This window comes from Sinocyclocheilus anshuiensis, unplaced genomic scaffold, assembly GCF_001515605.1.
Source record: "Sinocyclocheilus anshuiensis isolate Anshui unplaced genomic scaffold, SAMN03320099.WGS_v1.1 scaffold550, whole genome shotgun sequence".
NCBI classification, from domain to species: domain Eukaryota; kingdom Metazoa; phylum Chordata; class Actinopteri; order Cypriniformes; family Cyprinidae; genus Sinocyclocheilus; species Sinocyclocheilus anshuiensis.
The window spans coordinates 417,957-440,851 of NW_015544149.1; the positions used below are offsets into that span (position 1 = coordinate 417,957).

General features: G+C 36.6%; 1 protein-coding gene across 1 annotated transcript in view; it reads left to right on the top strand.

Annotated features, from left to right (window-relative positions):
* The window catches only part of LOC107695168 (roundabout homolog 1-like), a 147,977-nt gene that overhangs the window by 101,977 nt on the left and 23,105 nt on the right, over positions 1-22,895 (top strand). Inside the window, exons 5-16 of the mRNA XM_016494986.1 lie at positions 991-999; positions 2,601-2,725; positions 3,112-3,283; positions 5,932-6,137; positions 10,204-10,285; positions 11,311-11,479; positions 11,763-11,929; positions 12,098-12,219; positions 13,273-13,507; positions 15,035-15,156; positions 17,962-18,133; positions 21,464-21,667. Of these exons, the coding sequence (XP_016350472.1) occupies positions 991-999; positions 2,601-2,725; positions 3,112-3,283; positions 5,932-6,137; positions 10,204-10,285; positions 11,311-11,479; positions 11,763-11,929; positions 12,098-12,219; positions 13,273-13,507; positions 15,035-15,156; positions 17,962-18,133; positions 21,464-21,667 (1,785 nt within the window). The remainder of the gene's footprint in view (positions 1-990; positions 1,000-2,600; positions 2,726-3,111; positions 3,284-5,931; positions 6,138-10,203; positions 10,286-11,310; positions 11,480-11,762; positions 11,930-12,097; positions 12,220-13,272; positions 13,508-15,034; positions 15,157-17,961; positions 18,134-21,463; positions 21,668-22,895) is intronic.

A 22,895-nucleotide genomic window follows, 5' to 3' on the forward strand; every position in this document is an offset into this window, starting at 1 on the left:
GCTGTCAAACGATTAATCGCATCCAAAATAAAAGTTTTTGTTTACATAATATGTGTGTGTACTGTGTATATATTTATTATGTTTATATACACACACATGCATACACACACATGCATGTTTATATTTAAGAAAAACATTTTGTTTATATATAAAATATTTATATATAATATAAACATATATATATATATACATGTAAATATTTAAAAAATATATACATTGCACTTTTAAGCTATTTAAAAGCGAAGGAAAACGAGGAAAAGAGGGAAAATTCAAACGAACTAAAAACAAACAATTTCTTTACTCCGAATTGCCGCTATTTGAAGGTGAAAGTAAAATGCGCACACTGCTTTTACAAGCTATTTAAAAGCGAAGGAAAGCGAGGAAAAGAGGGAACGCCCCCGCGGTGATACCGGTATTACCGGTGTTGTCACATGTCGATTAACCGGTGGGAAAATTTCCTCAACGTCACAACCCTAGTATGTTTATGTATTTATATATACATAATAAATATACACACTACACACGCATATATTATATAAACAAAAACTTTTATTTTTGTTGCGATTAAACGCGATTAATCGTTTAAAAGCACTAGTTGTTATGTGAAAAAAAAAAATAATTACACACTGCAGCTTTTAAAGGGCCAGACCCCAGGTTACATTGTCCACCTAATAAAATCTTTCGTCAGACCAGAAGAATAAAACCTCCATTCATACCTCACGCTCACAACTCAAGACTGATAGAATTGTTCCTTTGTGTGGTTTATGCCATATATTTCAGCCTCATGATATATTTACAACATGTGTGTGCTTGCCACACCTTATGTTCTGTGTATGTTTTTGTGTTTTATTCTCATAAATACATCACTGCACTGATTTTGTTCAGTAAGCATATCCTGTCATTTTTGCTTCATGTCGTGTGCGGTTTATTTGCGCATCTATCACATATGTGTTTTATCATGCTTCTATTTTTTGTTCTTTCCTCTTTCAGTTATGTCTGGTAAGTTGCAAATGTCACCCGTCACCATTTTTGCTGCATTGACAGCAACAGGAAGTTGTCAGAACCACCATCCATCCACCTTCCATCCTCCCACCAATCAGCACGCTTGTCTGGGTTGTCACCGGCAACAGTGACAGCACAGCAGGCCTGGGTAAAACTAATGCTCGTTCTGAGCGTGCAAGGTAACGTTAAAATCGCCTCATTTTATTCTCACTTAGTTGAAAGTTCTTCCTTTATTCCTCTGGAAGCATTACAGCTGTATATGATTTGACAGGTTTAAGATTGGTTTAGTGGTTAAAGGAAGTGCTGGCGGTGTATGTGGCGCTCGCCGTCGTAGGGGGTCGTACTTTGTGTCACATATTATGAACATATTCATCCTTATTACAAGCTGAAATAGCTCCATGCTGTTATGGACACTGAAGTCGAGTTTGCATCAGAAATCAGCGCCTCTCCACCCCGAGACAGAGTTTGTCATTAAGATGCATGAAAAACCTGCATCCCACACGATGCAAGTGCCGTTAAAGAGTGTCAGTATGGGACAGATGGCCCAAATTTATCCCCCATCTCCACGTAAATTTTATTGCTTTGTGCAAGGGTCCATGCAAATGAAGCAGACGTAGCGCTCATGCCATTTTGCATTGCGTCTACATCTGTTTTTATGTTTCGGCATACCTGCACCTCCGTCCATTAAACAGCAGTATGACGTTCTCTTTTATGGCCTGCCGTTAATGTGACACTGAAGGGTTGAGCTCCAGTGTATTTATTGTATTCGCAAGAAATTCGACTGATGTCAAAGACCTCCTGAAATCAAAATGAAAGATTTGTTAGACTTTGTCTTCTAGGACCAAAAATGTTTGTCAAATCCAGTGCTCTCTAGAATGAGAATGTCACAGCTGCGTCTGTGATGTAAACGAAAGATTATTGACCCAACTAAAAATATTGTTTTAATAGAAAATATGTCAATACAGGAAAGAAAACTGTGCTTTTCATAGCATTGTTTAAAGAAATTTTAAGATAGAAATGTTTTGCTACAAGCCATGAATAGAAAATAATTTTGATAAAATTGCATTTACAGTAATGCACTTACATTGGAAGTTTAATAATGTTATGTATGTACTGTGTGTGTTGTGTGTGTGTGTGTGTGTGTGTGTGTGTGTGTGTGTGTATTAAGCAGCACAATTGTTTTCAAGATTGATAATAATAATAATAAAAAATTTTGAGCAGCAAATCAGATTATTAGAATGATTTCTGCAGCATCATGTGACACTGAAGACTGGAGTAATGATGCTGAAAATTCAGCTTTGCCTTTATAGAAATAAATTACATTTTAACATATATTGCAGAAGAAAATAGTTATTTTAAATGTATAAATTTTATATACTATATACATAGAAGAGTAGTCCCACTGCAAGAACAATGATTTCATAAATTACAAATAAATACTTTATAAATTAAAATCTGTTTACACTGTCTTTAACGTCATGCTCCATAGACTTCCATTGTAAGTGCATTAATGTGAATGAGTTTTTGTTTGTTTTTACATGCCAAGGGTCAAAATTGCTGTCTTTGGTAATTGATTGATTTAACTCATATTCTTGCAGTTCCTCCTGTGTTTGTGGTGCGACCCAGGAATCAAGTGGTCAGTATGGGTCGCACCGTGACCTTTCAATGCGAAGCCACAGGAAGTCCTCAGCCTGCCATTTTTTGGCAGAAAGAAGGCAGTCAGGTGAGAATGTTTGTGTTTTCACTTGTGGTACGAAGATGCATTTCCTTAGCGCACTTTTACAGTAACATATCAAATGCATGGCACTCTTCCCCATTAAAGTCAGATTTATGAGGCTGGCAGATTTATAATTTACACACATCTAATGGGCTCTGTAACACTCCACACCTCTAACACACCTCAGGTCATCTTGGTTTGATCAATATCTCTCATCACACACACAGGAATTCAGGCACACCGTGCCATTAGTAAGTGTGAACGTGCAAGTCCTGACAAGGTGTTTATTTCTCACACACTGAATATTCTTGGAGTAATTAGTGTTTATGTTTTTATATATTTATCATATTCTACCTCTATTCATATATCTTTTTCCTCTTTCCCCTCTCCAGAACCTTCTGTTTTCTTCTCAACCTCCTCCACCTTCCAGTCGATTCTCTGTCTCTCAGACGGGCGATCTGACCATCACAGCAGTGGAGCGTTCAGACGGAGGCTACTACAGCTGTCAGGCTTTGAACATCGCTGGCAGTGTGATCACCAAAGCCCTGCTGGAGGTTACAGACGGTGAGATGGACGCACTCAGTACAGATGAGGCCTTAGTGAACGCAAAAGTGCTTATGTGCATACATTTTTGACACTCAGTTTAAGGGAAGTTTATTTAATTTTATTTAATTTAATTTAATTTAATTTAATTTAATTTAATTTAATTTAATTTAATTTAATTTAATTTAATTTTATTTAATTTTATTTTATTTTATTTTATTTATTTTTTTATGAAATATTTTGTACTGATTGCAATATACTGTATTAGTAGCTTAATTTTGCACTGTAAATGCCTTTAACGTTATATTACTTATGGATTTATTTGTAAAACCCATATGACCCGTTCCCTGATGGGCATTGTAAAGATAAAGAGTGAACTTTCTGCTGTTACTCATAGATTTCTGGTTTCATGTAGCCATGTCAAATGTTTTGACATTACAGCACAATGCAGTTCAGAGGTGTTTTTTGCCAGGATGCAACTAATTTTACTTTATCACATTTTAATATTGTAATATTCTTTTTTTGTAAATATCATGAGTGATGTAAGTGATGAAGTCAGTCAGTACTGAACTCAGTAACTCCTCTGAACGATTCGCTGGGCGAAAAAGTTTGACTCGGCAGTGAGTTTGAGACTGTTTCATGAATCTTTTAGACTGAATCATTAAAAAGAACCGGTTCATAAGAGTCATTTTTTGGCTAAATAGACATCACAGCTCATGCTGTTCATACTTGCATGCGGACATTGACACGCACTGTATAAAGGCAAAAAGCTGTTAAATATTTGTGGCTGGACGTAAAATTTTGGTTTAAAATTAACCATAGTTCCCATATTCAATGCAAATAACAATATTTTATAAGAAATACACACATTACTCCAACACTGATTACTCCATATGTTCAAATTCACAGAATAGTAGACACTTCAACAGAATAGTGACGGTTCGGCAGTTCACTCTCATCCAACATAATCTCCTTTAAGTGCCATCTCTAAAAAAACAAAAAAAAAAACACCAAAGCAAGACAAAGAGAATGAGAGTGAGGTAAAGAAAGAATAATAACAGTTATTTTAGCGCCAGTCTGCTCTATGGCCTCACTCTTACAGCGGGCACGGAGTGTAATTCCAGGTCACCGCCACGATGATTCAGTAATTACAGCAGCAGTGATGCTAGGACACAACTATGTGTGCACGAACATGTCATGTGATACATAATTCATCCCTTTGATGGTCCTTACAAAAGTGTTGTAGGGCTTTGAAAACGCGCTGTAGTGGCAGTTATGCAAATTGCAGCCGTATAAATGGCGGTAATGCTTCTAGCGATGTCGAACACAATCAGATGGACGTAAACATCGCTGTGTTCACTACAATTAGATGGCCCAGGTTTGCTGTTAGAGAGAAGAGGACACGGCAGGGGGGCGATTGTAATAGATGTGGGGCATTTCGGTGTGTTTTAGTGTGGTGATGATGGCCGGTGTGTGTGAGGGAGGTTTAGTGCTATTGAAATGCCGCTGGTATTAATTGCTCGTCTCTAGTTTGGCTTCACTCTGCTACTGCTGGTGACTGATTAGAAAATTGCTTCCAGTTGAAAAAATTGGATTCCATCTCTATTTCTCTCTCTTTGGTTCTTAAAACATGTACTCAGCTCGTTTGCTGCCAGACATTCCACTCTCACATGCTCTTTTTCCTTGGTTACATTTATTTTTATTTGCATTCTTCGTTCTCTTTACCTCTTTACCGTACACGCACTCGCTTCTTATAAAATGTGGAAGGATGTATTTTGGATTTTGGTTTGGAGTACAGTAGTGTTTTATTATAGTTATTATAATGATATTAGTAGGTCTGGGACAGCTTTACGACTCTCTTTGTCTCATTCTTTCTTTCGGTCTCTCAGTTTTAGTTTAATGTATTTTGGTGGCATTATAGAGCATTTACATTCATATCGCCAAACATTTTGCAGCTTGCTTTTGCAGCAAACATTAGCTGCATGCATAGAATATTTTATTTTATATTTTATTTTATTCCGCAGATGCTTTTATCAAAAGGGAATGAGGAATACAACAAAGCAATTTATCTTTATCATTTTATTTAGTCTTATTATATTTTAAAAACAAATACAAGAGAAAAAAATAACAAGAAAGAGGAAAAAAAACAATGTTAAGAATTTCTATTTATTATGAGGAATACAGCAAAGTGATTCATCTTAAAGCGGTTCATTTTCATTTTATTTTATTATTTTATTTTAAAAATTAAGGCAAAGAAAAAGGAACAATGATAAGAAAAATAATGTTAATAATTTAATTATGTAATAATTTAATAATGTAATTAAATTTTTAATTACAAGGAATACAACAAAGTGATTCATTTATTTTTATTTTATTTTAGAAATAAAGGCAAGGAAAAAGTAACAAGGAAGAGGGAAAAAATTATATTAATAATTTGTGATTTATTATTTAGAAATAAAGGCAATGAAAATAAAGTAATAAGGTCTAGATATTAATAATATAAGTAACAGTGGCAGCATACAATTAAATAAAATATAAAGCAAATACAAATAAATAAATAAATATTTAACATTAATAAAGATTGGGAATACATTTTTTTTAATGTTGTTATACTTTTATACTCTTAAACAAGGAAGTGATTGGTTTCTCTCCGTCTGTCTCTTTCTCAGTGATCTCAGACAGACCTCCACCCGTCGTCCGCCAGGGTCCCACCAACCAGACCGTGGCTGTGGACGGGACGGTGGTCCTGGGATGCCAAGCCACCGGCACGCCGACTCCTACCATCCTGTGGAGGAAAGACGGTGTCCTGGTGTCCACCCACGACTCTCGCCTCAAACAGCTGGACACGGGAGCCCTGCAGATCCGTTACGCTAAGGTACGGTGGCTCTGATGGTCAGAACCACATCAAAGCCTGACATGTTTATCATGCAGATAAATGTACAATAACAGGGGACGTGACTCCGGTTCATGGGAACCTTTTCCTTTCGTGGATTTATAACTTTGTAACTGCTCTCTGACCCTCGTGATGCATTAAAAACGCTCACGTGTGGAGGTTTGAGCATGAACAACAACCAACTTGTTCTCGTAAAGTACTGTTTCCCTTGTTCGGTTTTCCTTAGTAATGGATTTTTATGGAATTTTCCATTCCAAACACACCACACAGAACAACTATTTACAGGGCAGAATCTTGAGCAGTTTTGTGCCGTGCCGCTCGTCTCAGACCCAGCACCTTGCGTTAATTTTTATTAATATTTTATTCATGGAGGTTTCTGAATGCGGCAGGGTGGTTTATTGTTGTGGTCTCATTATTTTTGGGCCTCACTGTAAATACATTAAAAAATATATAGGTCTGAAGTATTGTTGCAGTATAGCTATACTGATATATAATCATACATCCTTAATTAATCATTTAAATTTGCTAATGATTGCAAAGCATGCATAATATCATGTGTATGCATGCACCTTTGAAGGTTTGTGCTTTTGTACGTGTGTGTAGTACACCATCAGACAGGCTTTCCTTTCATCCCTCACTACAGCACAAACATCATCATCTCCAGTGTTCAGAGAGCCGTCACTCAGCCTGCAGGTTTTGATGTGTGAACCACACACCCCTCGTGATGCATTAAAAACGCTCACGTGTGGAGGTTTGAGCATGAACAACAACCAACTTGTTCTCGTAAAGTACTGTTTCCCTTGTTCGGTTTTCCTTAGTAATGGATTTTTATGGAATTTTCCATTCCAAACACACCACACAGAACAACTATTTACAGGGCAGAATCTTGAGCAGTTTTGTGCCGTGCCGCTCGTCTCAGACCCAGCACCTTGCGTTAATTTTTATTAATATTTTATTCATGGAGGTTTCTGAATGCGGCAGGGTGGTTTATTGGATGCGGTTAGCTGCTGTTTCTTTCTGAGCTGAAGTTGGCAGATCGTTTTTTTGAGGCGTTAGCTGTTTTATTCCTGGATATCTGAGGCAGCACTGCAGGATTCACTGACAGATTCAAAATCTTAGCTCCCTTTATAAAAAAATATTTAGTTTTTTATTTTATTTTCATACGTTTGGGTAACATTTCCGCAGATTTACCACATACTAGTTGTTTGCAAGGGCATACATTCCCACAAAATGATTACCATGATAAAAATGTGACTTTTTATTAACATTTTTTGTTGATTATTTTATTTTATTAACCTTGTTAGCTTTATTAAAGTTCATTAATGAGACTCTGTACTGAAAATGATTTTCATTTATTATTTTAATTGTTGTAATTTAATTTTATTTAAAACATAATTAAAAAAGAAAAATAAACGTAATTTAAAGGGATTTTTTTCCCTATTGCCAAATATTTAGTTTTTCTTTAAGCATAAAACTCACTAATTTTGTCAGATTTCTGTGAAAACGAGACTTAATATCTCATTAATATTTCATATAATATCATATCTCATCTGGCAGTTTGCTTCTCAAGTGAATTGATTTTGTTTTAAGGATGTTTTGATGTCTCTTTTTTTTTTTAAATAATTAATCTTTCCTTTTATTAACTAGATTTTGAATCCCATATTTACAGTGTGAAATCCTTTGTAAATTAATAAAAAATACAGGTCTAAAGTATTAATGCAGTATAGCTATACTGGTAAAAAAAAAAATATAACCACACACTCCTGCTGTCACCCCCCCATCAGCTGTGAGCGGGAGGGGAGCGTTTCCTGTCACCGCACACACACACACACACACACACGAGCGCCCGGGTTCCCCCTGCACGGGGGTCAAAGGTCCCCGCAGTGTGGGCTGTCAGAATACGACTTTAATTAACGTAGATATCTCACTTGATGACGTCTCGCTTCTTTTAAAGAATAGAGGAGAGATAAAGCGAAATGAGGAGATGCATCTCTATCTGTTGCGCTTCGGGCGGTCCGCAGTAATGAACATGTCATTAAGTGAACACACGCACACCAGTAGCTTGAGATAGACTGTCTATTTCTGGTGACTTTCATACCGCCTGCGTAAATTGACTGATAGATCAACTGACGTTCTTAAATGTGTCCTTATTTTCCTTAAGATATTAGCATACACCAGGGTTCCTCAATTAGTTTTCGCCGAGGGCCGAATTCTGCCAACAATACCAAGCCAAGGGCCACTGACATATATATATAATTGTTATCATTATTACAATTATTATATTATTGTTGCTTTTGTTAAAATAATCAAAAGATGAATATTCAGATTTTTTTTCCCAGTAGTCTGTTATGAAAAATTATGAACATTTTTGCATTTAGATACAGAAGAACTTTGCCTGTTGAATATTAAAAACAACAGAACAAATGTCTGCCATGCAAATCAACTGTTCCTGCTCGTCCCCGGACTGGATCTCTTCTCTCCACTATCCCTAATTGCAGATTCAATTATTAGATTTGTCAGTATTAATATGTTTATGCTTAGATTTTTTTGGGGGGGATCAAACTCTAACACTGTGTGTCCCAACCAGACACGACACGATAAAAAGTATCTTTTCCTTGTAGTTTTTGTATTAACCAACAGCGAGAGCGACACGTGACAATAAGCGACATGGGATTCTATTTTAGGAACGGTTTTTATTTTCTGCGACGTCGCGGCAGGAACAGTTTACTGTCGGGGATTTGTCGTGTCGCGCCGCATCCAAGACAGCATCACTGATTATAAGGAGTTCTTGTATTTTATTGCGTCGCGCCGCGTCGCTCGTGTCTGGTGTAGACACGATGTAAGTTAATGTAGCTTTCTGGTGCTGCGTTTGAATTTTCATGCCACATTATTTGAAATTAGTGCGGGCCAAACTTTTTTCTCTCACGGGCCGGATGTGGCCCGAGGGCCGCCTATTGAGGAACCCTGGTGTAGCTAACAAACTGGTAAGATTTTAAAACAGTTTTGTCTTAAATAAATATCTTTTATCACCTTAATTAATTATGTGGTGAAATGTTGTGTAATAAGTGGTTATGTCTGCACCGTTTCCCTTAAATGTCCATCTAGTTTGAACTTGCCGCTTGCTCGCAACTGCTATCTTCACGGAAGCTTTGCGTTCAAATATTTCAACTCAAATCAATATTTTGTGTCTAATTATTTACTTATGTGGCAAGTAACCGCGTAATAAGCGGGATAATGTACATCCAGCCGGTTGTTATTGCAGAATAACCCCCTTCAGGGTGATACAAGACTACCCTGAGCGGGGGTTATTCTGTGATAACAACTGGCTGGATGTACATTTTCTTACTTATTATCATTCTGTGCTAAGAAAGCGCTGTCTAGGAACATAAATGTAAATGTTCATATATGTCTATTAGTCTTTTTTTCTGTCTTTGACCAAGCTGTTTATTTATTCGTTAATTCATTTAAATAATCATTTTGATTACCTAGTAAGTCCTAAAATTAACTACAGGTTTGGGAAAACTATTATTTTATTTTTATTTGATATATTCTTATATGTCTTTTTTTCTCTCTAAACAATTAATTAATTAATTCATTCATTCATTCATTTTAAACATATTTTTTATGTTAAGTCATCCAAATTTTTTTTTATTTTATTTTATTTTAATATTTTATTTTATTAATTTTTTTGCTATTTTGTTTGCAAATGCTATTGGTGCAAAAATTCCACATGCCACCTTTACATATTATATTAGTATACATCTGATTATCATCTTAAAAATCAGATTTTCATACATTCTGAATAGTGAACATTGCAAAAATATCTGCTCAACGTAATTTTAGCGATGTATTACATACGAGTGGACAAAAAATGCATCTTCAATATGAAAGCGATACATTGACAATGTACACTGTGTATTTTGGTGTGAAATTACACTATAGTGTCAAACTAGGAGTTATTTTGGAGCTGAATGTAGAAAAAGTCGTTATTATCGTATATGCGTATGTATTTATTTGCATTAATAGAGGGATTTTTTCCTCATTTCAGCTGGGAGACACTGGCATGTACACCTGCACCGCGTCCACCCCCAGCGGAGAGGCGTCCTGGAAAGCTTACCTGGAGGTGCAAGGTACGACAGAGACACCGACCGCAAGATAACAGACAATAGAGAGAGAGGCGTTGAGAAACGGACGACAGGAAATTAAGTTTAAAATTGAGTTTGAAATTAAACCTTCATCTGACTGTAATTGGTTTTCATTGTTTCTTGATGCAAATTTGAGCCGCTGCACTGCAAAAAATTATTTTGTTTCTCAGTATTTTTGTCTTGTTTTCCAATATAAATAACTGAATGTCCTTAAAGCAAAATACATGTATGCTAATGGTGTGAGAAAAATAAACGTGATTCAATGGACAAATAAGTTTATTATGTAGACAAAATACTTCCAAGGCACTCACGTGGTAAGATAAAAAGCCTTTAATGAACTGGGCTTAAATCATTACAACTAGTTAAAAGTAGATCTACGCGTTTCGGCAAAACAGCCTTCTTCAGGACACACATCAATTGCTCAAATAGGTATTCTTAAACTAGTGTTAATTAATGAATCATCAAAGACAGCTGGTTAATATGTGGGTGTGGCTAAGACTACCCTCTTGTTACAAAGAGAGGAAAAAAAAAAGTAATAATAAAAAAATAATAATAATAATGGGGGAAAAAGGCTTTTTATCTTACCACGTGAGTGCCTTGGAAGTATTTTGTCTACATAATTTGATTGTTACCTCCATCACATCCAATGAGCACCAGTGGCTATATAAAGACACCCGTGTAGCACTCTCTGCTTCTGGTTCTTGTAAGAGTTGTTCTGGACAAATAAGTTTATTTATCCTATTGGCAAATATTTTTTTCTTTCGATGTTAAGCATAAAGCTTGCAGAATTGTTTTCTTTTTCCAAAAACATTACTTAATACCTCTTTAATATTTCATATAATGTCTCATATTGCATATGGTCCTTTGCTTCCCAAGTAAATTGACCTTGTTTTAAGGATCTTTAGATATTTATTTATTTAATTTTAAGGTTATTTAGACTAGACAAAAATACTTTTTTTTTTTCCTTCGGTTTTTGGGTATAATGTTCTTATGTGTGTTTATGGTTTCAGAGTTTGGTGCTCCGGCTCAGCCGGGTCGACCCACAGATCCCAACCTCATCCCCAGCGCCCCCTTCAAACCAGAGGTCACGGATGTCAGCCGCACCTCTGTGTCTCTGTCCTGGAAGCCCAACCTGAACTCTGGAGCCACGCCCACCTCTTACGTCATAGAAGCCTTCAGGTGACATCATCAGTTTTGAGCATACTTATCTATCATTGGTGGATTTGGTTGAACGAGCGTGTGTTTTACAAACGTTTGTAAATAGCGTTCACAGGCTAATAGGGGTTCTGTAAATACCCAGTCCATTTACTGCGGCGTGTCATAAATAATCATACCCATGTCCGTGCTTTCCTGAAAGCATTTTTCCTCATTGTTTGGGATAATGTTTGTAGTTGCGATATTTCGCTATAAAGTTTGGGCCGCAGGGTAAACTGAAGTTTGATTTGTGTGGTGTGGACGGCAGCCATGCGGCGGGCAGCAGCTGGCAGACGCTGGCGGATCACGTGAAGACGGAGAGCTTCGTCCTAAAGGGTCTGAAGCCCAGTGCCATCTACCTGTTCCTGGTGAGAGCGGCTAATGCGTACGGCCTGAGTGACCCGAGCCCCATCAGCGACGCTGTCAAAACACAAGGTCAGTTTACCTTTGACCTCCCGGACAAGTGTCTTTTCATGATTTTTAAATATTGCACCCGTGAGAATTATGAAATTTATCACTCTTTTGTGTATTATTCTGGGGTATTTGGTATTCATATATGCTTGTGCTCCATATTTTCTGTGTGGTTTGTGTTTATGTGAGTAGACGTCCCACCAACCAGTCAGGGAGTGGACCACGGGCAGATCCAGAGGGAGCTGGGAGATGTTGTCATTCACCTCCACAATCCCACAATTCTCTCCTCGTCATCTGTCAGAGTCCAGTGGACTGTGAGTGCTGCCACATCTTCTTTTAAAGGGACAGTTCACTCAAAAATGAACATTCTGTTTAAAGTTTAGTCACAACTTGGCATGTTATTCAAATTATCTCACTGGAAAAATGCAGTTTTAATCAGTGCTTTATCTTGTTTTTCAGTGAAATACTGTATCTAAACATCCTAAAAGTAAGATATACTTTATTGAAAATCACAAGTTTGTACGATAATTATTTATTTAAAGAGAATATTTATTCAGTTAAGTAAATAACTCACTGAAAAATTACACTGAAAAATTGCTCTTTAGTTTGTTTTAAGCATAAATTTCACTTTTTTTCATTTTATGTGGCACTGAACAAATGCATTTAGTGTTAATTAAACAGTATGTCGTAAACATCTGAAATCGAGGTTAATTCTGTACAGATTTTCACCCCACAAACACATGCACGCACAAACAGAAATATTCCCAGCATGTTACTTTTTTTAACATTTTGGGTCGTTCGCACTTTATACGTATTTAATCAGAAACAGCTGAAACGACATCTGCTTTTATTGGGGCGGATCAAGAATTGATTAAAATCTTTACAAGCGTGTACAGTTCTCCTCCCTCCACGGCCATATGGACTGATCCCAGTGTGCTGAACACCTCCAATATGAAAATCACTTCACATAAGAAGTCAACAGAAGCTCAAATCTGAATCTTCGATGTTGAGTTTGCATATAGGATAAGTATGTCAACGCACAAAGCCACAAAACAAGGTTTTCTTCCAAAATGTTAGAAATATTGCAATAAAAAATGAAAATATTTAGGTAAAAACATTAATGCCTGGGCTTACAGTTATACGCTTTGTTAGTAATTGTAATAGTTACAGTACATTATAATACTTAACTATGTTAGTATAAAAGATGTCTAATAATAAAGCATAGTTTGGCTAACTAGTAACAAATGTCTTAAAACTGGCTGTCTTTAAAGCTTCCTGGTCCTGGATAATGCTAGTGGTAATCATTAGCAGGCGTTTAAAACATGTAAGTGTTTTTGTGCTTCAGTTTTGCCTTGTTCTTCCTCTAGGTTGAGCAGCAGTCTCAGTACATTCAGGGCTATAAGGTGATGTACCGGCCGTCCCCAGAGGGCGCTCAGCAACGGGTGGAATGGGCCATGTTTGAGGTTCGAACCCTGGGGGAGAACAGCGCAGTCGTCACCCAGCTCAAGAAGGGCGTGACCTATGAGTTCAAAGTCCGACCTTTCTTCAATGAGTTCCAAGGCACCGACAGCGACATCAAAGTGGGCAAGACCCTGGAGGAAGGTGACTGTGCTCTGTGTGCTTTAAAGCTTAATGTCCCACGATTCCTTTCTCGTTCACTTCACAGAAGTCACAATACAAAGTCATATGAAGTGAACAGTTGCTGCCTTGCATGTCTGAATATTTGGGTTTCGGACATGGTGTTGCGTATGTATATATGTGTGTGTGTGTGTGTGTGTGTGTGTGTGTGTGTGTATGGAATGTATAAAAGAATATACGCAGTCCTGGATAAGCAGTGGAAAATGGATGGTTGGATGGATCAAATAAAAATAATTTTATAAAATGTAAAAAAATATAAATTATAAATATTTTTAAACTTACAGCCCTGGCATCATTTGAATTTCTGGATTTGGTTCGATCAAGGTTTTTGGATTAGATTTCGGACAAGGTTTCAGTCAGATTTTTCATGCTTAATTTTTCAATTTTAGGTTCACATATGGTTAAAATATAATATCAAAATAAAATAATAAAATAATATTATAAGTACTTTTTTACGTTTGTTTTGGACAAGGTTTTAGTAAGTTTTTTTCATGTGCAATTTTTATTTCAGGTTTACATTTTGTGAAATATACATTATAATAAAACACTTTTTATTTTTATTTTATTTAAATTATAATAAAATACAAAAAAATGATCATACATTGCATAAATTGAATATAAATTATTCTAAATATTTTTGCATTCACATTCCTGGGCGAAATCAATCAGTTTTGCATTTTGCATTTGCGCCTGGGTGTACCCGCTCAGACAGGAAATAGAAAGACATTGAGTTTATTTTTGGGTTTGGCTTGATCACATTTACAGGCTACATTCAGGCTTTCTGCATGCCCGTGCAGACCTCTAGAGTAAGAAAGGCTTTCCCCTGCATTCAGTACTTCTCATTTATGTTAACGTGTGGTCTGCGGCCCACGAGGGAGGGCAAAGAGGGCCGTTTAAAATGCTTCACGAAAGCCAAGCAGCCAACGAGAAGCCAAAAACCGAAAGCTCAAACAACTGCTGTGCTAATTGTTCTGAGGGTGTGGCGTCTGTGGCTCTGGAGAACGCCAGCCATTTGGTTTGTTCCAAATTTGCCTGTGTGTGTGTGTGCGCCTGCTTTTTTATGTAATTGAAATGCAAAACGTCAGAGACAGCAAACACAAAGCAAATGTTTCACTTCAGGGCTTTGTGTTAACATTCATGTATTAAGTGGATAATAGTTATGTGAAGTGAAGTACAGTGACAACATTCTGTTCGCCCTGAGCTCAAGCATTCGTTCTGCTGGTATTTGGCACTGGGACGGCCTAATCATGTTGCTTGGCAGTCGCCTCTCATTATTTAAGTGCACTAATACCACTGAGTGTGTACTATTAAAAGTTTCAGAGAACACACATACACACACACATATAGCCCATATGCGTGTGTGCATAATGTTTATATATGCACACATGCACATGTGAAATTTAAGGTGTTAAAAAGGCATATATGCACATGCAAAACACACGTGTATATTGTAAGCTGTGTGTAACATCCCGCTCGTGTCTCTTATTGCAGCGCCCAGCGCCGCTCCCAGGGGGGTCACCGTAACGGGAAGCGGAGACAACAGCACAGCTATTCTGGTATCCTGGCAACCGCCCCCAGAGGAGGAGCAGAACGGCGTGGTGCAGGAGTATAAGGTACGAACCTAAGGAAACAGACAATGAGAGAGAGAGACAAAGAGTGTATGAAAAAACAGAATGAAGGATGGTAGTAGAAGTAGGAAATAGGTGGAAGAGGAAATTACATTTACTGGCTTATGCTCCATTCATTTTATGATGTGCTGCTGAATGAGTGGTGAGAGTGTAGTGGATAATGGGGTTGATTTTCATTGGGGGGAATTTAGATGTTGTGACATGCTGCCACCTAGTGGTTCATCTGGAGCATTACCACAACTTCTGCCAGATAGATGTGCTCATAGGGAATATAGTAATTTGTGTGGCTCTTTTGATTTGACTTATTTTCTGTGTGTGTGTATATAAATTATTAAATATTATTATATAAATGTGTATATAATTATTACATTCTATATTTTTATATATATATATATATATATATAAATTATTATATAATTATTAAATTATATATTATAAAATTATATATACATATATTGCTATTAAGTATTTTTCCAAATGTAAATACAGCTAGTTTTCAAGTTTTTTTTTTTTAAACAAAGTACAATGTTGTATTGGTCGTTGTTTTGACAATATCCTTTTGATAAGGAGATTTTTGTTGATAAGTTGATTTTGATTAAGTAGAGTGCGAAATGTTACCTTATGAACAAGCTATGATATTTTTTTTCTTAAGATAGTTATGTGAGAATTATAAATAATTTTTTTTAGATGCTTTGTGTCTTTTAGTGTCCGCTTTTTGTATTTGTAGTCATACGCAATCGTACATACTAGCAGATATAACTGTGGCAACAATTTCCTAGCTATCTTCCATTCTTTCTCTTTATTTATGTTCTTTCTGCGTGTCTTCATGTGCTTTTCATGTCCAAACAAGATGACAGAGCCCATCTCATCCAATATTCCTCTCAGGTGCTGAAATTTTAATGGCTTTGCGGTGTATCAGTATTTAGTTCGTAGGCCGCGTCTGACGGGAAGAGGCGCGGTTTGAGTCGTTCAATCCCAGTTAATTTTCCAGGTAAATGTTTTCAGGCAGTTGAAGGAAGGTAGTGATTAATTTCATGCTTGTTAAATTGGGCGGAGGAGGATTTTTCGCTAATCACTTTTCTTGTACACTTATTTTTTTCTGCCCCATTGTGCCTCAGGAGAACTTCAGAACCCTCAGAACGTCCCCGCTCGTTACCTCACTTTCTCTCTTTCGACCCATAATCCACTTTTTTTTTTCCTCCGAAGCCTTCAGGGATGTCTAAATCTAGTTAGCGTTTCCGAAAAAGGGGAAGTGAGCATAGAGAAACATGTAAAAAGCATTTTTTCTATACATCGTGTAGATCAGTGTGTTATTTCCATTCATACGCATGCAAATGCGTCAGACCGGAGACGCAAGCTCGTGTGAAAAGTTTTGCATTTTGCTGCGTTCCAAAGGATAAAAATCATATCTCAAAGGTTTCTTGCTGTTTTTGAAGGAGTTATGGTTGATGTGCCTAACTGGATGGTGAAATTGTGATGAAAGACAGATCCAGCAAGATAAATATTCGAATTTGAATCACGTGAAACCATGTAACCAACAGCAGATCGATACGTCACAGTATGACCTCGTAGCTGAATTAAAAGAACATACATTTTAAACTGCAGCGATGCAGGAAAGTGGAGTAGATTGTATGTTTTTACATTTTAGATGTATTATTATTTGTGTGTTGAATTTAAGTTTTAAAAAGACGCTGCAGAGCGTGACGTCATATCACGACTGTTGCAGCGTACGAAGAAATTTTGCATGCTCAAAATCTAGTGACCGTGGCTTTAGGCAGTCAGAGAGGGGCGAGATCACATTTCACTCCGGTGAATGGGCCCCCTGCCGGGCCTGTGATTGTGTTAGGGTGAGGGTGGCTGATGTGAGCTCTGGTCACACACAGGGTCGCACACACACTTTGACGCTCATTTGGTCAGCACAGCTGGCTGAGCTTCCCGAGAGGAGGAAACCGACCAGGGTTCAGTGCGCGCAATGAAAACAAAGAAAACTGCACTTTCATATCAGGGGAAATCAGACCTTTGACTTGAAGACGAAATGAGGGAATGTCAGTTCCACAGAGAGGGAGTGTTATTCTAGGTGGTGGATCTTGTTTGCATGACACCTTTCAACTTCAGTGCTACATGATAGCCTGCGAATTGATGCGGGAGGGCTGACGGTAACATTTAAATAGATTTACTTACCAACTTTGAGGAAACTCGTGCATTATTTTCAGACGATAAATATTTGTTTGTAACATTGATAAAGTTAGCGAAACAATTTGTCTATTTGTGCAAACACAAAAGTTTGGACACACTTTACTGAATTGATGTTTCTCATAATCTTATCAAAATATTTCGATAAAAACGTGTTTAAATATAATATTTTTAAACATGTATAATAATAATAAAAATATTATTATTAAGGTCATGTGAAGCATAATTTCAGTCAAGTGTGTCCAAACCTGTGTGTGAAAATATTATTACTGTTTATGCTTCGCATGATCTTAATAATAATAATAATAATAATAATGATAATAAATACTAATATTAATTGTTTTAATAGGCACTACATCATTACTATATTTCAATTTGTGTTATTTCATAGTTTTAAAGACTTTTAAAGACTTGAAGACAATTAAAATGTGCAAAATAGTAATCATAAAGCAGGCGTGACCAAACTTTTAGATTATGTTAGCATCACTTAAAAAGGTTCACTCTTTCAGAACAGACTTGTTATTCAACATAAATTATTTTTTATTAAGTGCTAACTGTCTGTCTCCCATCATGTTTTCTTTACTTTTCCCCCCTCAGATCTGGTGTCTTGGTAATGAAAGCCGATACCACATTAACCGCACAGTGGATGGATCCACACACTCGGTTTTGATTCCCGGCCTGGTTGCAGGGGTCACGTACAGGGTGGAGGTGGCAGCCAGCACAGGGGCCGGTCCCGGGGTGAAGAGCGAGGCTACATCCTTCCAGCTGGGTGAGTCGGACTGGGATGTTATTCTGGTTAACCGAGATTCTCGACTCTGCCGGACAGCTGTTATTCAACACTAGCAGCTAAAGAAGAGCCCAGTATGAATGGTTGATTCTCCAGATAACAGGTTACAGAAACACAACAAACACTCTGATAGCAGCTACCGGCCCGTTTTAACACCTGACTGTGTTATTATGATTGGAAATGTTCGTGATAATGGCCATTATTTTAGGCCTGCTCTTTATAAAACATACTGTTTAAGCTTGTGAATGGCACGGTTGTAACTTGCCTTGTGGTTAGCCATCTAAAAGTATGTAATTTACAAAAACAGCCTTATCAGAGTCCTCATTCTCATCCGAGAATAAAGGAGACGTCAAGTAAAGTGCAGTTTACTTTAGTGCCGCAGAGCCTTTAATTGCTTCAAGTTTATTTCTCCATTAACTTGCCAGCTTTAACTTGTTCAGCCTCGAGAAATAGGTGGCAGCGGTTAAACTGCACTGAATGGAAGTGATTGTGATGCAGCCTGGTGTTGTGCCAGTGGATAATAGGCCATCCGGTTATGCAAATCTGTTTTTAATAAGATGCCAATCACAGTGCTGTCAGAGACTAGTTTATAGTCAGTCATTTGACAGAAAGAGATTAAATGGCATTTTGAAACCCAGTTGGATGCACAAAGAGAGACTCATACAGTAAAGAAAAACAGATGATCAACTTTTAAACTTTTTTTAATAACTTAAGTATTTATTGTTCTCAATTTTAGAATTAGCTGGTTTTTAATAGTTATCACTATATTGATCAATATATAAATGTACACATTATTTGGTCAAGGGAGAGGTTTTTGTATCTGTTGCTTAAAAAGTAAAAATAATGTGCACTATTTGAAAAAGTAACTTTGGTATTATGAGATAAATGATCTTGGTTATCAGAAAGTATCATGGTAATTTTTCGCATTTTTCCAAGCAACTTACAAATGAGAAACAAAATCTAATTTTGTAGCATATTATTTGTTAAATGTTTCAATACTTCTCTTTTGAAAGTAAGATATGAGTGTTTTTTAATATTTAAAATTAATACTTTTATAATAAAAATTGATACTTTTATTCAGCAAGGACACATTTAATTGATCAAAAGTAACAGTAAAAACTCTTACATTGTTACAAAAGATTTCTATTTCAAATAAATGCTATTTGTTTGAACTTTTTATTCATCAAACAATCTAGGAATAAAAAGTGAATAAAAGATCACATTTTCCACAACAATATTAAGCATCACAATTGTTTTAACACTGATAACAATAAAAAAGAGTTTTTTTGAGCAGTAAATCAGCATATTAGAATGATTTCTGAAGGATCATGTGACTCTGAAGACTGGAGTAATGATGCTGAAAATTCAGCTTTTGCATCACAGAAATAAATTACATTTTAAGATTTATTAAAATAGAAAAGTTATTTTAAATTGTAATAATATTTTACAATATTACTGTTAGTTTTACTGTATTTTCGATCAAATAAATGAATAAGAGACTTAATTTAAAAACAATTAAAAAATCTTACCGACCCCAACTTTACTTGCTTTTGTTTTCATATGTTGAAATGAGTAGCATTATATTGCATTCTGGGTAATACCAGTACTTGTCCCCCATTGAAACATGTTTGGTAGCACCGGTTTGAACTGTAACCTCACATACAGATCCACAGTGGAGAGGCGCAGATTTCAGGCAGTCGGTTTGCTCCTGCATTGAAGTGCAGTGTGGGATGAATGCATGCTGCTCCTCTTGAACACTGTGACTGATCTGCTTCCATTCACTGCCGCTGATTCCCCTGCTGAGTGTGCTTCTGTGGCCTTACACTGCCGCCGGAAGCAGAGGACGCAGGTCTCAAAAGCATTCGTCACACCGTGGGCTTTCTTGCATCTCCGCATCCTACGCACCTGTCCTGTCCTGGCCTCTCAGCGGAGCCTCAGTCACAACCAAACAACAAACAAAACCTCTGAGACAGGAAGTACAGAGGACAGAGTCACAAAGACAGCAGGGAATACAGCGCGGTGCTCAGGTTTTGGGAGAACCTGTTTGCCCCCAGCTGGAAAAGAAGACAAAAACTGAACAGCGTCAAAAAGATGAAAGTGACGCCCACATGAAACGAACATGAAAAGATGAAAAAAAGAAGCAAGTCAACAGAATGAGATTTCTTCTAGGTCGACAGCACTAGTTTCTCTTTAATGTAAAAATAAGAAAGGGCAAACGAGAGAAAGCACAGAAGGGAAGATGCTTTTTTGGTTGCAGTTCTTCCAGATAGCATCTTGTCATTCATAATTCATCTTTTACATAATATATAAATCACTTTTTACTGTCTATTCCAATTCTTATTCCGCTTCAAAGTCAGTATTTAGCTAAATTCTTTAGATACATTTTTTTATCATTATTCTTTTCTGTTGCTGTTTTATGTAGAATTATGTTTTTTTTTATATAATATCAAGTGTTATTTTTGACGTAAATATTTATTATTGCTGCTGTTGTCGTTACTATTATTATTATTATTAACAAATAAATATTTAACAAATCTGTGACCCTGGAGCACAAAACCAGTCTTAAGTCGCTGGGGTATATTTGTAGCAATAGCCAAAAATACATTGTATGGGTCAAAATTGTTGATTTTTCTTTTATGCCAAAAATCATTAGGATATTAAGTAAAGATCATGTTCCATGAAGATATTTTGTAAATTTCCTACCGTAAATATTTTAAAACTTAATTTTTGATTAGTAATATGCATTGCTAAGAACTTCATTTGCACAACTTTAAAGGTGATTTTCTCAATATTTTGATTTTCAAATAGTTGTATCTCGGCCAAATATTGTCCTATCCTAACAAACCATACATCAATGGAAAGCTTATTTATTCAGCTTTCAGATGATGTATAAATCTCAATTTCGAAAAATTGACCCTTATGACTGGTTTTGTGGTCCAGGGTCACGTTTAAAGGAGTATGTTGGGTTAAACAAGTTCTGTGACATGCAAAAAATAGTCTTATGATATAATGTTTATTTATTGATTTTTATTTATGCATTTATTAATTTATTATATATCTTTTTTATTTATTCAATACAATTATCTTTTAAATGTCTATTATATTAATTGGCTTTAATATTATATTTATTGATTTTTAATTGTCAATGCATTTTTTTTTTTCAAACTGGATTATGTACAAATGATTTCTTCTGAAATTGACAGCTTGCCACAGGTGTATTTCATCTAAAATATTTCTCTAATTATTGCATCAGTGACATGGTTTATATGAAATATTTGATGAACTTCTCTATCTGTATCATCTTTCTCTCAGACTCGTCAGGCCGTGTTCTTCCGCCGCCGCTGGACGATGACAATACGATTTCCCAGCAGATCTCAGACGTGGTGCGTCAGCCGGCCTTCATCGCGGGCATCGGCGCGGCCTGCTGGATCATCCTCATGGTCTTCAGCATCTGGCTGTACCGCCACCGTAAGAAGAGGAACGGCCTCAGCAGCAGCTACGCCGGCATCCGCAAAGGTCAGTCCAGCCCCTTTAAACTTGATTTCTCTTTTAGCACTGGTGCTATACAATTGATTTTACAGTGTATTCATATATAATGCTTTAAAAACATATAAAATATAACATCAGTGGGAGGTTAGTCACACCAACCTAATAATTATGAATCCCTGAGCTTTCATTAAGGAGGCGTGGCCTGTGTCTCATCTAAAACAGAAGAATTCCAGCTGATCTTTTAATATTGAGTTTGTGTGTTAGTCAGAGGCAGATGTTTAATCGTTTCATTATCAACTATCCTTTCTTTCGCTGGTAGTGTCTCTGGTGTAGTGTTTGGCCTCGAGCTGTGCAGCTGCTTGTGTTTTGCTTTGTAATCTCAGGTTTAATCCCAAACATCAGGCTCTTTTATTAAAGCTTGTGTGAGAATACTTTAGGTTTTGTGCGACTTACTCCCATTTTCCGAAATTAGATAAGCCCGATCACTGCTACAGAATTCATATTTTTTTCCTGTGCTCCCGTGTTTTAAAAAGCCGTTTCCTCTCTTGACCCTGATGATTCATGGCGGATCCTTTACAGTCTGAATTCAGAGCAGATTTTGCTTCCTTTCCGTTTTCTCTTTCATTGAAGAGATGACTGAGATGGTGAACGGAACAATGCCGTTTTTCCAATGTGCGTCTCAAGGACATGAAGCTAATGGAATGTTTATTGGCAGGAATCTAAAGGAAAAGATCCAAGCCATTCATTAGCGTTAGCATTCATAGACTCCCAAGGCTGGGCCGCATTCAAGTTAATTGAACGTGTCGACCACAAGAGCACAAAAAAGCCCAAATGAATATGTCCATTTTTCAAGGTTGAGAGCACCTGAATTCATTTACCAGGATGACTCGACAACATCTTGTTTCAGCAACCGCACAAGACTGACAGGCAGCTTTTAAAGAGACATTCTTTCTAAATGTTTGTGGAAATATATATATATATATATATATATATAACTATTTGCAAGGCTCAACATTGAGCTTTGCATGCGGATGTGTTTTTTTTTGCCTTGCAAACCTAAACATTATCCAGTCTAGTCGTCTCCTAGTCTAGTCTAGTCTAGTTAGTCTAGTCTTGGAAGCTTCAGTTATTAAGGTTGACAATTACAAACAAATTACTGTAAGCCACTGTTTTCCATCAGGAGTGTATTTATGAATTTATAGCTGTCTTGAAGTTAGCTGTTATTATTGGAAATTAAAAACCTACTAAATTATTT